The 18,206-nt window shown below is 41.1% G+C and overlaps 1 protein-coding gene across 6 annotated transcripts in view; it reads right to left on the reverse strand.

Annotated features, from left to right (window-relative positions):
- The window catches only part of SMARCA2 (SWI/SNF related BAF chromatin remodeling complex subunit ATPase 2), a 172,865-nt gene that overhangs the window by 118,569 nt on the left and 36,090 nt on the right, over positions 1-18,206 (reverse strand). For all 6 annotated transcript variants that reach the window (XR_012332534.1, XM_019934753.3, XM_033858132.2 and 3 more), the window contains 5 exons: positions 16,169-16,295; positions 13,812-13,985; positions 12,522-12,695; positions 9,574-9,744; positions 1,519-1,572 (listed from right to left, as the gene is read on the reverse strand). Coding sequence is in view for 5 of the 6 variants with exons in the window: in XM_019934753.3 (XP_019790312.1) it covers positions 1,519-1,572; positions 9,574-9,744; positions 12,522-12,695; positions 13,812-13,985; positions 16,169-16,295 (700 nt within the window). In the remaining variant the exon portion in view is untranslated. The remainder of the gene's footprint in view (positions 1-1,518; positions 1,573-9,573; positions 9,745-12,521; positions 12,696-13,811; positions 13,986-16,168; positions 16,296-18,206) is intronic.

An 18,206-nucleotide genomic window follows, 5' to 3' on the forward strand; every position in this document is an offset into this window, starting at 1 on the left:
ACATGGGCAGAAGACCTAAACAGACATTTCTCCAAAGAAGACAGACAGATGGCCAACAAACACATGAAAGAATGCTTAAATTAACATCACTAATCATTAGAGAAATGCAAATCAAAACTACAATGAGGTATCACCTCACACCGGTCAGAATGGCCATCATGAAAAAATCTACAAACAATAAAGGCTGGAGAGGCTGTGGAGAAAAGGGAACCCTCTTGCACTGTTGGTGGGAATGTAAATTGATACAGCTGCTATGGAGAACAGTATGGAGGTTCCTTAAAAAACTAAAAATAGAACTACCATACGACCCAGCAATCCCACTACTGGGCATATACCCTGAGAGAACCATAATTCAAAAAGAGTCATGTACCACAATGTTCACTGCAGCTCTATTTACAATAGCCAGGACATGGAAGCAACCTAAGTGTCCATCAACAGATGAATGGATAAAGAAGATGTGGCACACATATACAATGGAATATCACTCAGCCGTAAAAAGAAATGAAATTGAGTTATTTGTAGTGAGGTGGATGGACCTAGAGTCTGTCATACAGAGCGAAGTAAGTCAGAAGGAGAAAAACAAATACCGTATGGTAACACATATATATGGAATCTAAGAAAAAAAAATGTCATGAAGAACCTAGGCGTAAGACGGGAATAAAGATACAGACCTACTAGAGCATGGACTTGAGGATATGGGGAGGGGGAAGGGTAAGCTGTGACAAAGCGAGAGAGTGGCATGGACATATATACACTACCAAACGTAAAATAGATAGCTAGTGGGAAGCAGCCATATAGCACAGGGAAATCAGCTCAGTGCTTTGTGACCACCTAGAGGGGTGGGATAGGGAGGGTGGGAGGGAGAGAGATGAAGAGGGAAGAGATATGGGGACATATGTATATGTATAACTAATTCACTTTGTAATAAAGCAGAAACTAATACACCATTGTAAAGCAATTATACTCCAATAAAGATGTTAAAAAAAAAAGAAAGAGATAAATACCGTATGCTAACACATATATATGGAATCTAAAAAAAAAAAAAAATGGTTCTGAAGAACCTAGGGGCAGGACAGGAATAAAGATGCAGACACGTAGAGAATGGACTTGAGGACACGGGGAGGGGGAAGAGTAAGCTGGGACGAAGTGAGAGAGTGGCGTGGACATATATACACTACCAAATGTAAAACAGATAGCTAGTGGGAAGCAGCCGCATAGCACAGGGAGATCAGCTCGGTGCTTTGTGACCACCTAGAGGGGTGGGAGAGGGAGGGTGGGAGGGAGGGAGACGCAAGAGGGAGGAGATATGGGGATATATGTATATGTATTACTGATTCACTTTGTTATACAGCAGAAACTAACACACCTTGTAAAGCAATTATACTCCAATAAAGATGTTTAAAAAAAAAAGAATAGCAGAGTACAAAATAAAATCAGTATACACAGAGAATGGTGCAGCAAGGTATGGCAGGGTATCATTCAACAGAACACAGCAGAAACGGATGCAAAATCCCTTACCTCTCCATCTGGTCCCAGGGCAGACTCCTCCCCCTCTGCATTCTCTTCAGCCTTCTGCAAAACAATGTCAAATGTTACACGTAAACCAAGAAAGTGGGTACAGGAAGGACCTCATGGCAACTTGGTGGTATATAACGGTAATTCATTACTGCTTATCATCATCCAACAAAGCTTAGGAATTAATGCCTTTTCTTTGTGTTTCTCTTCACTCTCTGAGACAAGACAAACTGTGTACTTTATTGGCAACTTGCAGGGGGTCAGTGAAAGCTGGGTGTGACTCAGGCCTGACCCACTAGGGATGGCTGGACTGTGTCTTCCAGGACCCCAACAGCTTAAGATGTGGCAGCATCGGGACAGAGGTCAGAATCCCAAATGTCCCTCCCTGTGTTTGGCACTATGAAGACAAATCCTGACGTAATCAGCTCAATTTTCCCATTCCCTTAGCAAGTTGCCTAAAAATGTCCCCTCAAGAATGAATTCTGAACCGCTCTTGGGTTATAAAAATGCAAAATCATACAAAATTCTGTGAGTTCTCTGAATTTTTATCATTCTACCTAATTGGCTTTCATAATATACAGTATTTCCACAGTGGGTATATGGGGAAATTTGATGCAGATACTGTGATCTCATGAAAAATTCTGTCATCTTCCGTTTCTTAAATATTCCAATAACTTAGCCCATTAACCTTTATGTGCCTCAAAGGCAGCCTAAATGAAAAGCTAGGATTATGTCACGTTTTGTACATACCCGAGAGAGCCTCATCTGCAAGAGACACAAAATAGTCTAAAATTTCTTACATTTATAACGACCTCTTCGACAAGTGAAATCCTTAACATCACCTTTAAAGAATCCTTATTTTAAAGTTATTCTGTGTGGTGTGATTAGAAGAAAAACAAACAAACAAACACACTTTAGTCATTTCTTTTATCAAGACATTTAAGAAAATGAGCTTTCCTCCCCTGGGCTCTTTAGTTAATTAAAAATATACATAATGATACAGAATCAATATTAATTCCACTTTGTTTACTTAAGGCATTGACTGTGTAATACATTTTTGCTTCCCATGAAAATAACTCAGTTGTCTCTTGACAAAACAGCTTTTACAGAAAATGTTTAGTGGTGAAAATCCAGCCTTTGGTCCATACTGAGGAAGGGCAGTTCCCGTAAATGTCTGAAATTTTATAGTTGTTTGATAATTTTCTTGCAAAAAATACATGTATATAAGTATGCCAAAACACAAGGCAGAAAAAAATGTAGCACTTCTGCCAAAGAGTAGGAAATGAAATGCTCTCCTTGGTTATGATTTCCCAAGAATTTAATTTTCTATTTATGCCACCCCAAACCGAAAATATTTACAAGCTCACAAGAAATGACCATCAAGGAAAAGCATCCCTATGTCTGGGCTAGGGATACAGGGAACAATGGCAGAAAGGCTCAGAAAAGGGACCATCCCCGCTACCAGCCTCCCTGAAGATCTCCTTTTTGGAATTCTCAGGCACTATATTCAGGCAACTCTTTTAATTAATGGGAGAAAGTCAATTAATCCTACCATTCTTTCCATACAAATCAGAAATTAGCTACAAATCTGGCCAACAAAGAAAATCAGATGAGACCACGAATAAGCCAATTTTCCAATATCTAGCTAGTGGAACTGGATCACTATTTCAATGAATAGTACATTAAAAAGCTTGAAGGACCATAAATAACAGAATCAAAACTATTCTAAAGAATACTCTTCTGTGAATCTGCTGTAGACTAGATAGGCTGCTATCTAAAAAGTGCCTCATAATAAGGCCTTTCCATTACTTAAATTCCTCTAAACTAATTTTTAAATTTCTATCTGGTATCAAAGTTGAGAAGCAATGTAATATCAGACTTAAGAAAGTCAGCTCTGGAATTAGAGGAACTGCGTTTGAATGCCAGCTCTGTCACTGTGCAAGAGTACTTAGCTGTGTGATCTCGACCAAGTCTCTGTGTCTTGGTTCCCTCTTCTGTAAAACGGGGACAGCAGCGGTCCCTACCTCATAGGGCTGCTGCAGGACTGGATCACTATTTCAATATGTACAATCCAATGTGACATGTAATATCCACTGAGAGTGTCAATTTCCACAATGTAAAAGAATCAGTGATAGTCCGAGGGCTATTCTTTTATGTCTATATAAAACGGGCTATAGCACTGTCTGAAAACTGCTTCATAAGGTTACGAAGTCAGGGATTTCTGTCTGTTTTGTTCACTCATGTATTCCCATACCTACAAGGGGTCCCGGCACTTAAAAGGCACTAAATAAATATTTGAAGGATGAATGAATGAATGCGCCAAGAACAACACTTCCCACTTAGCATACATGCAATCAATTAACATTATTTTAATTAGGTGACAGTATATGTGCAAGTCATAAGAGTTAAGAGCACACACGCGTTCCTCGCTGAACTGGTGCTCTATGAGACCTTCCCTTTGCGTGCCCTGTACTTATACCCAGTTCGGCTATGTTATTCTAGGAGGTGGAAGCCAGATGGCAGTCTACTCTACAGCAAGAGGTGTCAAGTTCTCCCATCATGCTTTGAATTCCTTCAGTTTGGGGACAATCTCTGGTTGGTATGCTTTCAGAAATCCACATTCTCACATCAAACTGGTGCTTAACCCTCAATTCTCTTCCGCTGCCAGAATTCCCTTTGTGTGTTGCTCAAGGTCAACTCCAAACAGATTGTGACCGGTACTACGATATTGGAGTAACCTGGGACAGACTCTGAGCACCTGGTGGGATGGCCTGCAGCTGATGTGGCCACGGCTGCCTGAGAGAATTTCATATACAGTGAATCTGTAGCATGTGACTGCAAACACATCCTATCAATGTTGCCGGCTGATGCCTGAGCTTATTTCCACTGATTAAAACAAACACAAAAAAACAAAACCGACTGCAGTTCATCCACTAATCAGGAATAAGGAACTCTGTACTGGCTTCTTCCTATCCACAAAAAGTTGAGAACTAATTACCCTCATGGAGGGGAGGGAGGAATGTAATTATGGAATCGGATGTGAAGCAAATTACTCCTAACGAAAGACAATCTGGCTTCCCGGTGAAGGCTGATGTCAATTCATACCCTTCCTTTAGGAATGTTCATGAACAAAGCTATGTGCACAGCTATCCACTTTCCTTGCAGAGGCTGTATAAAATAATCAACAGCGCTGTGTGGAGGGAAAGATATCCCCAAACATGAAAACCCTGTGGAAGCTGAATTCAAGAAAATGGGCCTCACTGGGGTACTTTATGCAGATTACCACAACACAGGACACAAACAGCCTCACTCTGTAAAGAAAACAGCTTTGTACCAAATATTTTACAATCTGTATTATAAAGTGAACACAGTTTATCCCCCAGCAGGTGTTATAATATGCTGAAACATCATTCAAATGTGTTGGCATCTTAAAGACTCATTCTGCTTCGAGGGAAACTTAAGATTTTCAGAAACCACTTGGGTTATTTTTACTGTCATTTAAGAGGACCTGTGAGCATTAAGATAGGTGATCAGGCAATAAAAAAATACCCAAGAATATCAAATTAACAGGCAATTGCACATTACTTAAGTTGGGCCTTGCAGAGAAAACCAATTCCAACATTTTGACTCAAGTAACTGGTCAATCCAGTTAAGCTGGACTTTGATCCAAATTTCTGGTTTCACCCATTTTGACACTGAACTTATCAAATAAATCTAACCATCATGGCATCGTGTTCACCTACCTTTACAATAGTCACTACACTCAAATGCCCAGAATTGCCTTAGAACCTTTCTTTCACCTACAAAAATCTCCTTGTGGAGGCAAACTGCAATAAGCTAATCATCTTTGGGGAAAGGAGGTAAAAGAATTGAGAGGGACTGGAGAGTCACTCAAATTTAAAATAAATGCCTCAATAGCATTACTACTTGGCATTTGATGCTCTTTTCACTGAAAATTATACCGAGGGGCTTTTCTCTAATTGTTGGCTATCTTCCTGTCACTATATTGATCAATACACTATGCCAGAAAGGTCCCCCCTCCAAAACATCACAGATTCACGTATAACAGTGTTTGATGAGAGAGAAAGAGAACAGAATAAGTTTCAGAAAGAAAGACCATGATGAAAAAGTCATTTGACACAGCACTCCCCCGTGGACTCTCTACGTTCTCATTAGTATCATGGGTTTCCAAGAAATGTCACAATAAATACCAAGGGTGTCGTTCTGTTGGTATACACCCCAGTGAAAGATTTGGGGGAAGGGGATTAAATACTTTATACTTTACTTTTGGCCTAAAGTCAATAGCTGGGGAAGCTGAACCTCTTAAATGACCAGACTTTTCAGCAGTAGGTGTGTGGGTTAGGGGGCTGGCATGGGCTCCCAACCACAGCTTAAGGAAAGACATACCCTAAATCTCTGTAAGAAATACCTTATTGTTTGGATATTATAGGCCAAATAATTAGAAAATTCTCTTTCTAGGATCTGGGGAGGAAGAGGGAAGCAGAGTCTGCCAAAAATAAGAAATCCTCATTTCCCACTGCAGGCCTCCACAGTCAAGGAGCCTGTCGTTGTCCTAAAAGACATTCTACCTGATAATATCTAATTGATCCTCACCTAGAAAAAAATGGTGGCCACTTATTTTCTCAACACCACAGAGAACATACAGTAAGGGGAAAAAGAAGACTTTATTTTCAGAAAAACCTATAACCACATTTCAACAATCATGATCCTACATCTATACCACAGAACTGATTGATAAAACAACTAATATTTACTGAGCGCTTACTATGTCCCAGGGAGCGTTCGAAGTGCTTTAGATAAACTTTCCTATGTGAGCCTCACAACAAAAATCTAGGCTATAGGTCCTGTTCCTGTCACCTTCTTACAGATCAAGAGACTGAAGCACTGGGTAATAGATCTCTTAATGAAATATCCTACAAGGGAATAACAGCAAATTAGTGTTCTATGTTTTCTTATGCAGTTATGAATTTAAGAGATTGCGTACAAACGTGCTTTAGACAGTAGTCCAATTTCGTAAGTTAGCACGTTCGATCCTATTTGTATATGACGCCATTTCAACCTGGAGTCCCCCAGTAGATATAAGAGAACTCGCATGGCAGAGGATGGAGACCTCCAGGTCATGCTAAGTACCCATAACAGTGTATTCATCTTGTCACACTGCAGAGACTGCTGTCACCTAATCAGATATTTCAATACTTGAAAAATGATTCCTCCTCTAACACCTAAGTAGATACATAGAGCTTATTTCTTTTTCTTCCACTTCAAGGGCGTTAATGGAAGGCCAGGTTGAGATCGAGAAGTTTCAGAATGATTTATAAATGTATACTTCATAGAAGCGGCTCTAATGGTGAGAAGAGCAAAACTAAGCAAGGTCCTGAGAAGTTAAAGGAAACCCACTCTATTATTCACTAACACCAAGTAAACCTGATCAACTCCCCAAGAAAGAAAAAGGCCTTCTCTGTTACACCAGGGCAATTCCTTAAAAAAATGATACACTAGTTTAACACTGAGTAAAAAAGTAGCCCTTTTCCAAGGTCCACCATACTTATCTTTGATGGCACAGTTCTTGAAGTTACCTGTATCTTGTCCTACAAGTGTTGCCACCAGTTCAATGCTATTAGTTCACTGAGTAAAGAAGCTTTCTCAAAACAAAGATTTAGGGATGCCTTACTTAATTAGAAAAAAAAGCAAAACAAAACCTGCAGATAGATACAGCAAGATATTCACTTCTACGGGAAATGCTGAAAGGGACAGCACAGAATTTTTAAGTGTCCACATGCAGGTTCCCTCCCTGACACAGAGAAGCTGGAACAAACAACTCTCAATCATTCACTCTAATGGAGGGAAGAAGAACTCCAGGTAATCCACAGTGTCAAATAATCAGCTTTTGAAAGCATCCATTTTCTTTGCACTTGAATTAAGGTACATCTAAAATTGGGTAACTCACTCTGAACTAAGTCTTAAAACCCCATGAGACAGTTTTCAGGAAAGTCTAGGAAGGAGCCCAGTTTCTTTTTGTCCTTTCTTTATCCAAGGTCTCCCAGCAAGATGGCCCAGGAAGGAAATACGGCCTGATCTCCTTGGTCCTGCTGAGGGCAGGGGGAGCTCAGATGCGAGGCATCCTGAGAGCATGTCAGGGAAGAGGGAGAGGGCTGCTAATAAACTAATAATTCTGCACATTCCATCATGTGAACTCATCAGCGGAAGATGCCCAGAGATAGCCACCAGGCAGACTGGAGTCGCTTGGGTACCTATTATTCGTTTGCCAGGAAACCAGGTCCCAGTTTTACTCCCCGCCTTCCTTCACAGCATTCATTACAGTTTATAATTATATACTTGGGTGCATATTTGATTAATGTCTGTCTCTCTCTCTCTAATTAATTAAGAGGGCAAGAGTGCTTTTCCTCACCACTTGCACTCTCTCTCCCCCAGCATCTAGCATCCTGCCTAGATCATAGTAAGTGTTCAGTTAATATTTTCTGAGCATATACATGAAACAGAAAGAGTAAGTGCTATTAGCAAACCTGAAAGCAAGAGTTTGGAGGTAGAGAGTCAACCTACAGATGATGCAGTGCTGGCAGCATCAGGAAAAATACTGACAGGTTCCTGCTCTGTACAGATTAACATAAAAACAAAGGCATAATCATTACAACACAATTATGTATCTTTCTTTGCCTATGATGATATAACAATCTAATACTATTGCAGCAGTCCATTAATTAAAAGCCAGAAGCTCATATCTGAGCCATTAGCTTTTAATCACAAAGAAACACAGACTACGAATGGTAGTACTAAAAACACTAACAGTGACCTTTTTGTGACAGTCTCTGCAAAATATGCCTCAGGATGAGGAAAAACTAAAATGGCCATTTCATGGGGTCCACCTATGGAATATGACAGAATTGTTATCTGCTTGCCACGTGCCAACGTTAAGTCAGAAATTGGGAGCTGGAATTTTGCAAAGTCTATAATGCGACCTTGACAAGAAAATGAGGTATTCCTCACCAAAGAAATGTCGAAATGCAAGCCCTGACTCATCCCTTGTTCACCTTCACAATAAGGGAAGCTATCTTATATTAAAGAAATCAGGTGCAGAAGGCGCCTTTTCAATCACTTATTCCTCCTCCTTAATTATGAAACAGGTATGAGAATTCAGGAGCCATGAAATTAATTATTTTTTTGAAAAACATTTTGTGCAATTATTCAGTGCAGAGAAGAAATGATTAAACGCTACCAATCCTCAATCTTCACAATTCTAACGAAGACTTTCTGTTGATGTTTATACCTGGGCCAATCAGAACTGACCGTGAAAACAAAATATACACCGAGAACTATATTAGCAGACTACTTAAGCTTCAAAGAGGCTCTATATTTACAGGTTACCCTTGAATTGAGATATAGTATCTGCAGAGTAGAGGTTCTAAATCTTACCCCTTCGTTTCTCATGATAAATTGGATTATTTTACATAAGACTATTCACTGTTTTCTGTAATGACCTAAAACCCTGACTTGCACATTTACCTTAGTGTAAAACCGGGGCAGCTGAACTGAGCGAACAATCTTGGCATCGCTGTCTGTCCAAAGAAACAGGCTGAAGTATGTTCTAAAAGTATCCCAAAGCTATCTTTTCCATCTTCCTCTGGCTCCTTTCAATCTGAACATAGCATTTTCGTCTTCATTTTCACTCCAGTTTCTTAACTCAGCAGTCCCCTGCCTCGCTGGCATTGCACTTGAGCAAACATTTCTTTGTGCCCATGGTTTTCCTTTTTCTACCGACGGTGTGTACTTAGTTTCTGAATGCTGGGTGAAACAGTGGAAATACGAGCCAAATATACATCCTGTCCATCATGCCTCCATCTCCAAAATGTTGCCTAGTACACCTAGTACATCAACCCATTTATATCAGCAATGTTTGCGATATAATCATCTAAGTCTCCCACTAGAGTAGTAGGAAGTACTCATTAAAGGGCAAGACGTGCCTAAAACTGGTCGGCGACCACACGTCCCCGGTTCAGCCACAGCCACTCAGGTGCTCACCTTCCTCTTCTTCCTCCTCTTCTTCTTCTCTTTGGCCGCCTGGGCTTGCTTGTGCTCCCAAACCAGATTAGTCAGGTTGGCCACATACTCATCCGTCTGCTGCAAAAGGTACGCTAAACGCCTATCTTTCTTTTGATCGATCAGTTTTCTATAGCCCTCTTCATCTTCAGCCTATTAAGGAAAGAAGAGCGTGATCAGAACATAATAAAAGTTTGCAGACGACACCTTTTTCCACTCATCCCTCCCCTTGATGGTCTGAACTTCGGTGGTCCGCGCAGCACACCGAATGATTCCGGCCACCCGAGTTCTCGCACCCTGTCTGGGAATAGGGAACACACGGAGGCACGATGCCTATGCCCCGGGGCACCAGAGTTCACGGCAAGGTCAACACACACAACTGTGTGGTGTGATCAAGCACTCTGAGCCAACTTTTCATTCTTTTGTGTTCCTTTAACTGCGCAAAAAGTGTTAAAATTTGAGGATTCACCATCTGAAACTTATTCTTAACTTTATATTTTGGAAAGTCAAATATAATCAAAAGTAGAGAAGGTAGTATAATCTCTCATATAACCAACACCAAGCAACAAAAATTAACTCCCCATGACTCCCGTTTGTTTCGCTGCAGCCCTTCCCCCATCTCCTCCCTGCAATCCCAAACTGGATTGTCCTGAAGCAAATTCCAGACATAGTAGCTTTTCATTCATAAATATTTCAATAAGTACTTCCAGAGGCAAGGAACTGAATAGGTTTTGAACAAATAACTTCTTATACTTAAAAGCATTACAAGAACTTCCCTGGTGGCGCAGTGGTTAAGAATCCACCTGCCACCGCAGGGGACATGGGTTCAAGCCCTGGTCTGGGAAGATCCCACATACCGCGGAGCAACTAAGCCCGTGTGCCTCAACTACTGAAGCCCGCTTGCCTAGAGCCCGTGCTCCGCAACAAGAGAAGCCACCGCAATGAGAAGCCCGGGCACCACAACCAAGAGTAGCCCCCGCTCGCCACAACTAGAGAAAGCCCGCGCTCAGCCACGAAGACCCAACGCAGCCAAAACTAAATAAGTAAATGAATTTATAAAAAATGTGTTTGACTGGGAGGGATTTTGGTCAGCACTGCATAATGGGCCCAGATGACTGGAGACAATTCATTAGCACCTGAAGCCTGACAGTGCTGAGCCATAAAACAGACACAGTACTTCCCACTTCTACCTCCTGTTAAGCAATATTATGAGGTTAAATGGAATAAAAACTGATGCACTCTGGGTCATTTCCAGAGAAATCTTTTTATACATCCCAATAAAAGGACATCTCAAAAATATCTTCCTCATGTGATGCAGGATAAAAGGAACACACTGCAAAATCTTTTAAGAGGCAGCTCTTTACAGAGAACCTTAGGTTTTTCAGTCCAGGGCTGTCCCTCCAGCATCTGCCCGAGTAACAGCAGCCTCATCACTCCGTCTGGCTGCTGTCTGCCCCACGGATGAGCATGAACCTCAAATGCTATTATAACTGTAATTGCTTTTGGTTATGGTTGATCTCACTTGAAGAAAGAATGATAAAAAAAAAACTTCAGTGTCTCTGTTATCTGTATATTCCATCATTTAATTGCGAAAATTAATGATTTGCAAATGCCTAATCATTAGTGTCAAGCCAATCTGTTACTGAAGTTCTAATATAGTTTCACTTCAGTTGAATCAGACAAATTTGACTGTTCCCTGCTCAAATACTATAAAATGGTCTCCCCAGCTAGTTAGCCGTCTCCTGGTCCCCTCCCTCCCCAAAAAAGAGAGGGAGGTAGAAGGTAAGATTTAGTAGACCTCGGACACAGAGCCTTTTAAAATATGGTGTTCACTCTCCGAAATCCAAAAAAATTAATGACAAAAAAAACGCAAACCGTAATACCAGCCAGGAAGACTATGTCATTTGGAATTTTCCAGGGACATAATTATGGGTTGAGGCTAATGATTTTATCTTCATCCAGTACCCAGGCATTACATCCCAGATAGAATGTGCACGTCTCCTATCAATATACATTACACACACTTTTCTAAAATCCACGGTGTGCTCTGAGGTCCGATTCCAAAAATAAATGGCCAATAAACTCAAATACGCAGGCCAGTGATATAAACCAATTCCTTCTGTGTTTATATATCCATTAAAAAGTAACGGTGGAAAAGAAATGACCCATGAATAGCCTTTGACAATAACATGGCTATGATCAAAAAAGCAGCATTTCAAAATGAACTTAAAAATCACTTTTTAAACTGTTAGAGAAAAATTTCTGCCAGAATTTTGAAGCACCAGTGGCTTCAAAAAAAGAGAACTTCTTAGATTCCAAGACACAACTTCATGAGACATGCATTCAAAACAACTTGTGTCATTAGTCTCAAAGAGGCAACACTTTAAAAAGAACTGCCATTTGCATCCTTCCAGGTCTGGTGATCAAAACTCCTCCAAAATATAGTACCTGCCTTTATGTAAAAAGCTATCATCTGGGGCTTTCCTGGTGGCGCAGTGGTTGAGAGTCCGCCTGCCAATACAGGGGACACGGGTTCGTGCCCCGGTCCGGGAAGATCTCACATGCCGCGGAGCGGCTGGGCCCGTGAGCCATGGCCGCTGAGCCTGCGCGTCCACAACGGGAGAGGCCACAACAGTGAGAGGCCCGCGTAGCGCAAAAAAAAAAAAAAAAAGAGCTATCATCTGAATAACAGTGCCACCCTAGGACATGGAAACGCTATACTCATCAGTGGTAGCCCTAGGTTTGTGGCACTGCGCTGTCTAGGAAAGGGAAGATATTTTTACTCCATCCCTGTGAAGTTCAAAGGAATGGATTAGTAGATTTGATAAGCAGCTTTTACTCTCTCCTTCTACTACAGCATGTTTAACATTCTCAGTGCAGATGGCTGTGAGGGGAGCATTTTCCTGGGTTCCTGTAGGCAGGCCCCTTACCATCAACCTCCGCATTCTCTCCTTTTCGATCCGCTCGGTCTCCTTCTTCTGCTCCCTTTCAGTGTTGGCGTGCCAAGTGGCCACTGCTTTGGAAAGCTTCTGGATCTTCCCAGCCACAGACCGATGGTACTCCTTAAAATCTTTTGCATGCTGCAAAATACTGTTCAGGTATTCCTAAGGGATCCAAAGCGGGGAGAAGAGAGAAGGCTTAAAATTCAGTTCCCAACGTCGTTTGAGGTTTCATCATAGTACAGGGAAACTCTGTGTATTGAACACCCATGGGGGACTAGAACCTATTTTGGGACAGGTGCCCTGGTGTGTCTCCACAGCTGAGGTGTGGGCTATGTAGTGGTGGGAAGGATGACGTCTCAAAGTTCGTTTTGGGGCCAGCCGGTGGAAGAGAAGCCTCCCCGGCCTTGAGGGTGTGGCCACGTGAAAATGGAAAGATCAAAGGTTGAGAGAGACCTGCAAAACAGGGATGATAAAATTTAAAGCAAATCACTCCCAGATAAACCTCAGGGAGACGGGTGTTTCCAGTTACACCCGTGTTACAGAAGTAGTGTTTCTTCTGCTCTCCCTTAAATACCCTAGAATTGTCCCTCAAAAGAAGTTTTATAGGAAGCTAAAATTGCCATACATCTTTTGTATCCACTTTTTAAATAAAGAAGGGGAAACTTATAACCTTATTGACGCTTAAGTCCAACACTTTTCAAAACGAAACTTAACCAAGGCACTAAATTAAGCACAGAAAAACAAGTAAAATTCACAGGATTACGACACGAGATCAGGTCCTACATCAAAATATTTCCAAATCCCTAGAAAGGAATGTTTTAAAATATCTGCCCCTGTGAAACCTTCAACTGGGCCCTCGAAAAGCCCCGGATACTATATTTATATCTGTGATAAAAATAACGGTTTGCCCTCTTCTTTCCAAGTTGCCTCTTCCCCAGGACTTTGCTCTAGGAAACCCGCCTGTGCCTACCCAGTCAGCAGCGTCCCATGGGGTTATGAATTTGACACGTGATTGGAATTCAGAAAGCAGGGTCCCCCCCACCCCCTTATCCTGTACTGACCGTTTGCATGTCCTTGCGGAGGTCACCTACCACTCTGGCTGGGCCTAGGTTTCCTCATCTATGAAATGGTGTGGTTGGACTACGTAAGCTCCCAGGATCCTTTCTGTGATGTCCCCACTGCCCGCAGTTGTCCATTTTTCAGTGGTTCTGACTCCACCCAGTTTCTTGGTTAGCATCTCTGTCAACGGCGGGGCACCCAGAGCCCAGGCCCAAGTACCTGGTGCTTCTGCCGACGCTTCCTCTCCTGCTCGATCTTCTGCTGCTTCTCCAGCTTCTCCGTCATGCGGGCTTCCCTCAGGGTCTGGCGCTTGCTCCGTTTGTATGCTTTGGAGTTGAGGGCCGTCTCCAGGGTCGTGTCCCGTCGCATGCAGGCCACTACCTCCTGTCTCAGCTGTCAAGAGGGGAGCAGTTAGAACACCTCCCCAGACAGAGGCCAGACCCCCGTCGTCCCCTGCCCTCCATTTTGTGGAGCCGAATGGTGACTCCCTGAGTTTCTCCATCAGAGTTGGCCTTTTAGGAAACAAAGGGACTACATCATGCTGAATGTATATGGTATTTTCAAAGATGCTCTAAGTTTTCTTTCCAAAAAATTCAGAGAGGGAGCAAGTACGGCACTGTTAACAGTAAAGAAAATAAATCAGTAAGTAAGTAGAGGATGTCTTGGCTTTTAAATAAATTGATTCACTCTATTTAATTATCCTAATGATATTAATTAGTTAATAAGCTTTTTACATTTTTTTACTTCATTGTAAGTGTCATGCTAACTTTCTCTTTGTGCTTAAAGATTAACGTGAACAACGCTGGGCAAAAAAGAATAGAAGAGTTACTTCCTGCTCATGTGAAGTAGCTGCAGATATGCAAACAGTGCTAATTCATCATCTCATGTAAAAGACGGGAAATACTAGTTTGGGCTTCCTCCCGGTCCTAACAATGATATTCTTTGCAAGATACTTAATTTTTTTTTTTTTTACTGTATTATGGACTTCTTTTAGATCAGAAATATAGTATTTCATTCATATTGTATGTTACGTGGTGGTAAAAGGTGGGGGGTGGACACATGTACTGAAATAGCAATTCGACTGAATCCGAAATCAGCATCCATTACAGCTAATTTCATTGGAAAACTTCACAGATAACAGATTTTTCAATAATATGAAGCAAAAACCAGAAACCAATCAGAATCCAGCATAGTGAAGCTAATTTGAATCTAATCTTATTCCTGAAAATACTCATTTAACAAAATTTTATTCAACAGCTTATCAAGGCATTTTATGAAGTTACCTGTAAGAAAGAAGCAAATGGAATGCAGAAAGTTTTTTCTTTTCTTTTTTTGTTTTTAAGTTAAGCTCTAATCTACTCTCACAAACCTATGGTCAAGTAGCCGCCAGCCACCATGATGCCCCTCTTGTGATACTATAACCAACGAGGCAAAACGTATTTCCAAGTTCCTATGACAATAGCAAGAGGGATGGCCTTGTGATTTTACTCACATCCTCCAACAGACCAAGTCATGTAATTCAGTACTTCCAAACTACTTTCAGTCATTCATTATTCATTTTGCATGCCCCGAGACCTTCACCAAACAAGCCCGTCTGACGGGCGAGGAAGCATTCCTTTTCCCCTTTGGCTAAATGCCGCTGTGTGATGACCAGGGGACCTGAAGCTTTGGGGTGAGAAGGCAAAACTCGCCAAAGTGAAAATTAGCTCTACTTCATTCCACTAGTCTCCTACTGATTTAGCAATTATAAAATAGAGCACTATGCTAGCCTTTCATTTTTTTTGGTATGTGGGCCTCTCACTGCTGTGGCCTCTCCCGTTGCGGAGCACAGGCTCTGGACACACAGGCTCAGCGGCCATGGCTCACAGGTCCAGCTGCTCCGGGGCATGTGGGATCTTCCTGGACCGGGGCACGAACCCGCGCCCCCTGCATCGGCAGGCGGACTCTCAACCACTGCGCCACCAGGGAAGTCCCTACGCTAGCCTTTCTTAATCAGTGACTGCTAAGAACACAGCAAGAACAATAGATACAAATTCACTGATAAGTCAAATATGGGGGTCTGATGTGATGAAATGCTCCAAAAGTAGGTGTTGATGAATAATCAACAGTTACAAACCAGTTTTATGTATTTCTATAAACAATGAGCTATTTAGTTGAGTGGCTTTCGTATTTGTTAAAATGATTTTCATAGTCACGGCTAGGATTTTACATTTCTCTTTACAAAGAAGCTCTGATCTATCACCTTCCTGTTTTTCTTTGAAACCATAAAGGCAAACATAAGCTATCCCATCTGTTCTCAAGGTTTCATCTACAGTAACAAAATGCCGTAACTCTGACTTTGGAAACCATAATATGGAAGAAAAAAATGTCTCTGATGTACAGAAGAGAAAAACAGAATAATAAGCAGTTAGTCTTCATTCCTTTTAGTTCTGTGCTGCTGGTCGAAAAGATACAGTCTTTGACTAAGTTTATATCTTTATACCAATATTGAACGACTTAAGGAAACACACAGATCACACTCTGGAACAATTATATTTATTTCCTGCACCTCAGATGTGCTGGGGAAAAGGTATTACCTGACGCTGGAAATTGAGTAACCGAAGTGCTTTCAGTTCCACGGTTGCTTTGGTTCGTAAATCTGGTGGCAAAGAGCCAGGGAGATTTTCCAGTTCCTGTATCCTATGGGCTATGCGAGCCTGAAGTCTAACGGAGATAATAAAATGGGGGAGGGGGAAGGTGGAAATATACATTACAGTCTGGTCTTAAATGATAGACAACAACCTTAGGTTTAAGTTCACCTTCCAGATACTGACGGCCGATTTCTGATACCCAACTAGATTATCTGATGTTAAACAGAGAAAAGCTACCTTTGCATTAATGCAGACAGGTGCTATATTACTTAACACTTTGGCCTTCTTCACAACCTCTCTCTAACAGCCAGGAAGGAAGGCTCAGAATACATCTAGGAGGAAAGTCAAGCCCCATGGCTCCCTCCAAAGAGAGAGAGAAAATGAGACAGGAAAATATGACTTGCTCCCGAACGCCTGGCCAGCCAGAGTGCAGAGCTGAGACGACAGAGTTCTCTTTCTAACTTCTAGTTCTGTCCTAAGGCAACGGGGCCATTTGCCCTCCTTGCCAAGGTGCTGACAATGACAGCTAGTAAAGCTGAGTGAACAAGAGCAGTGTTAGGTGCTGAGGTCACAGAAACCAGTCAACCCAAAACATTCAGAGAGGGAGAGCGCGCTACCGGCCACAACCATTTCCTCTGCGAGCAGTGCTTGCTTGAGAAAAGAAAAGGCAAATTAGGCATTTTTAAAAATCAGGTTTGGAGCAGCAGTAAATAGTAAACAGTTTTTAAAAACTAAGAGTTTCCAGAAAAGGACTGCCGGGGAGTCTCATTCTGGACATCATCAAAAAATAGAACTATAGGTACTTCCTCACAATACAGGCAGAATAGAAAATAAGACTTACTACTTTATTCATTTGGGATACTATTACTGTTAGTCATAGAAACTGGTTTTAGGGTTCACCTGGATCCTATTCTTACAAATAATTACATGCCATCTAAATCTATTTTTAGAATGACCTCCCCCCCACATTTGGGGCAAAACTGTCTTGGAATAGATTTCGACAAAGAAAGAACAGTAAAAGGTAGTAAGTTAAACTAAACTAATAGTAACTCCACTAAGTTAGGTGCATTTAAAGCACAATTCTGTCTCTCCCTCTCTCTCTCTCTCACACACACACACACACACATACACCTCTACAAGGTAAATGCGCCATTTTATTGAAGAGAAAACTGAAGATCAGAGATATTAAGAAACATGTGGACTTCACAGAGCCAGTAAAGGAGAGAGCCGAGGCTGGAACCCTCACTGGCCTGACACAAACACCACTGCAACGATACTGCAGATAATTAAAATATACTTCCTAATGCAAACTCCCTTGGAACTCAACTATAAAAATTGATAATTAAAGATTCTGTTAAAAATTAATATTATGCTTTTTTCAACCTTTATGATGCTGTCTGTTGATATAAAAAAGCAAAACCTTCTGTGACTTAGATGTTGCAAAATATCTTAATAGTTCATATAGCCCAAATATCAAAATGAGGGCGTTTTTAAAAACTTAAGAGTTGTTTGCTTTGGTAGAGAAATAAAATATCTTTTTCAAAACTTTAAAACTGATAGTAAGGGTAATGCATCATTTTTCATCGACTTCATTGACAACAATATTCTGATAGATTCCTCTTTTATTGGGTATATACGTGTTATTAATTCTGATTTACTAAATGATTTACCATCATAATGTGTTATTACTAATATTATCGTTATTGTGTGTTATTTCAACTATGCATACCAACACAAACAACAGTACTTTTAAATGGTTTAACCATGCAACAGACTAGAAATGTGTTAGTTCAAGCAACAACAATAAACTTTCATCAATTCCTTCTCTTGATCAAATTGTTCAGACTCTCCCAACTTTCTTCCACATTCCTTTTACTATTGATACTCATGGGATTCTCATCACAGTTTAAAATTTTTCTTTGTATGAAACAAACCTTTACTTTCTTTAGCCAATTCAATTTCTTAAATACGCACATAACCAAAA

The sequence above is a fragment of the Tursiops truncatus genome, chromosome 6 (assembly GCF_011762595.2).
Source record: "Tursiops truncatus isolate mTurTru1 chromosome 6, mTurTru1.mat.Y, whole genome shotgun sequence".
Classification (NCBI taxonomy): domain Eukaryota; kingdom Metazoa; phylum Chordata; class Mammalia; order Artiodactyla; family Delphinidae; genus Tursiops; species Tursiops truncatus.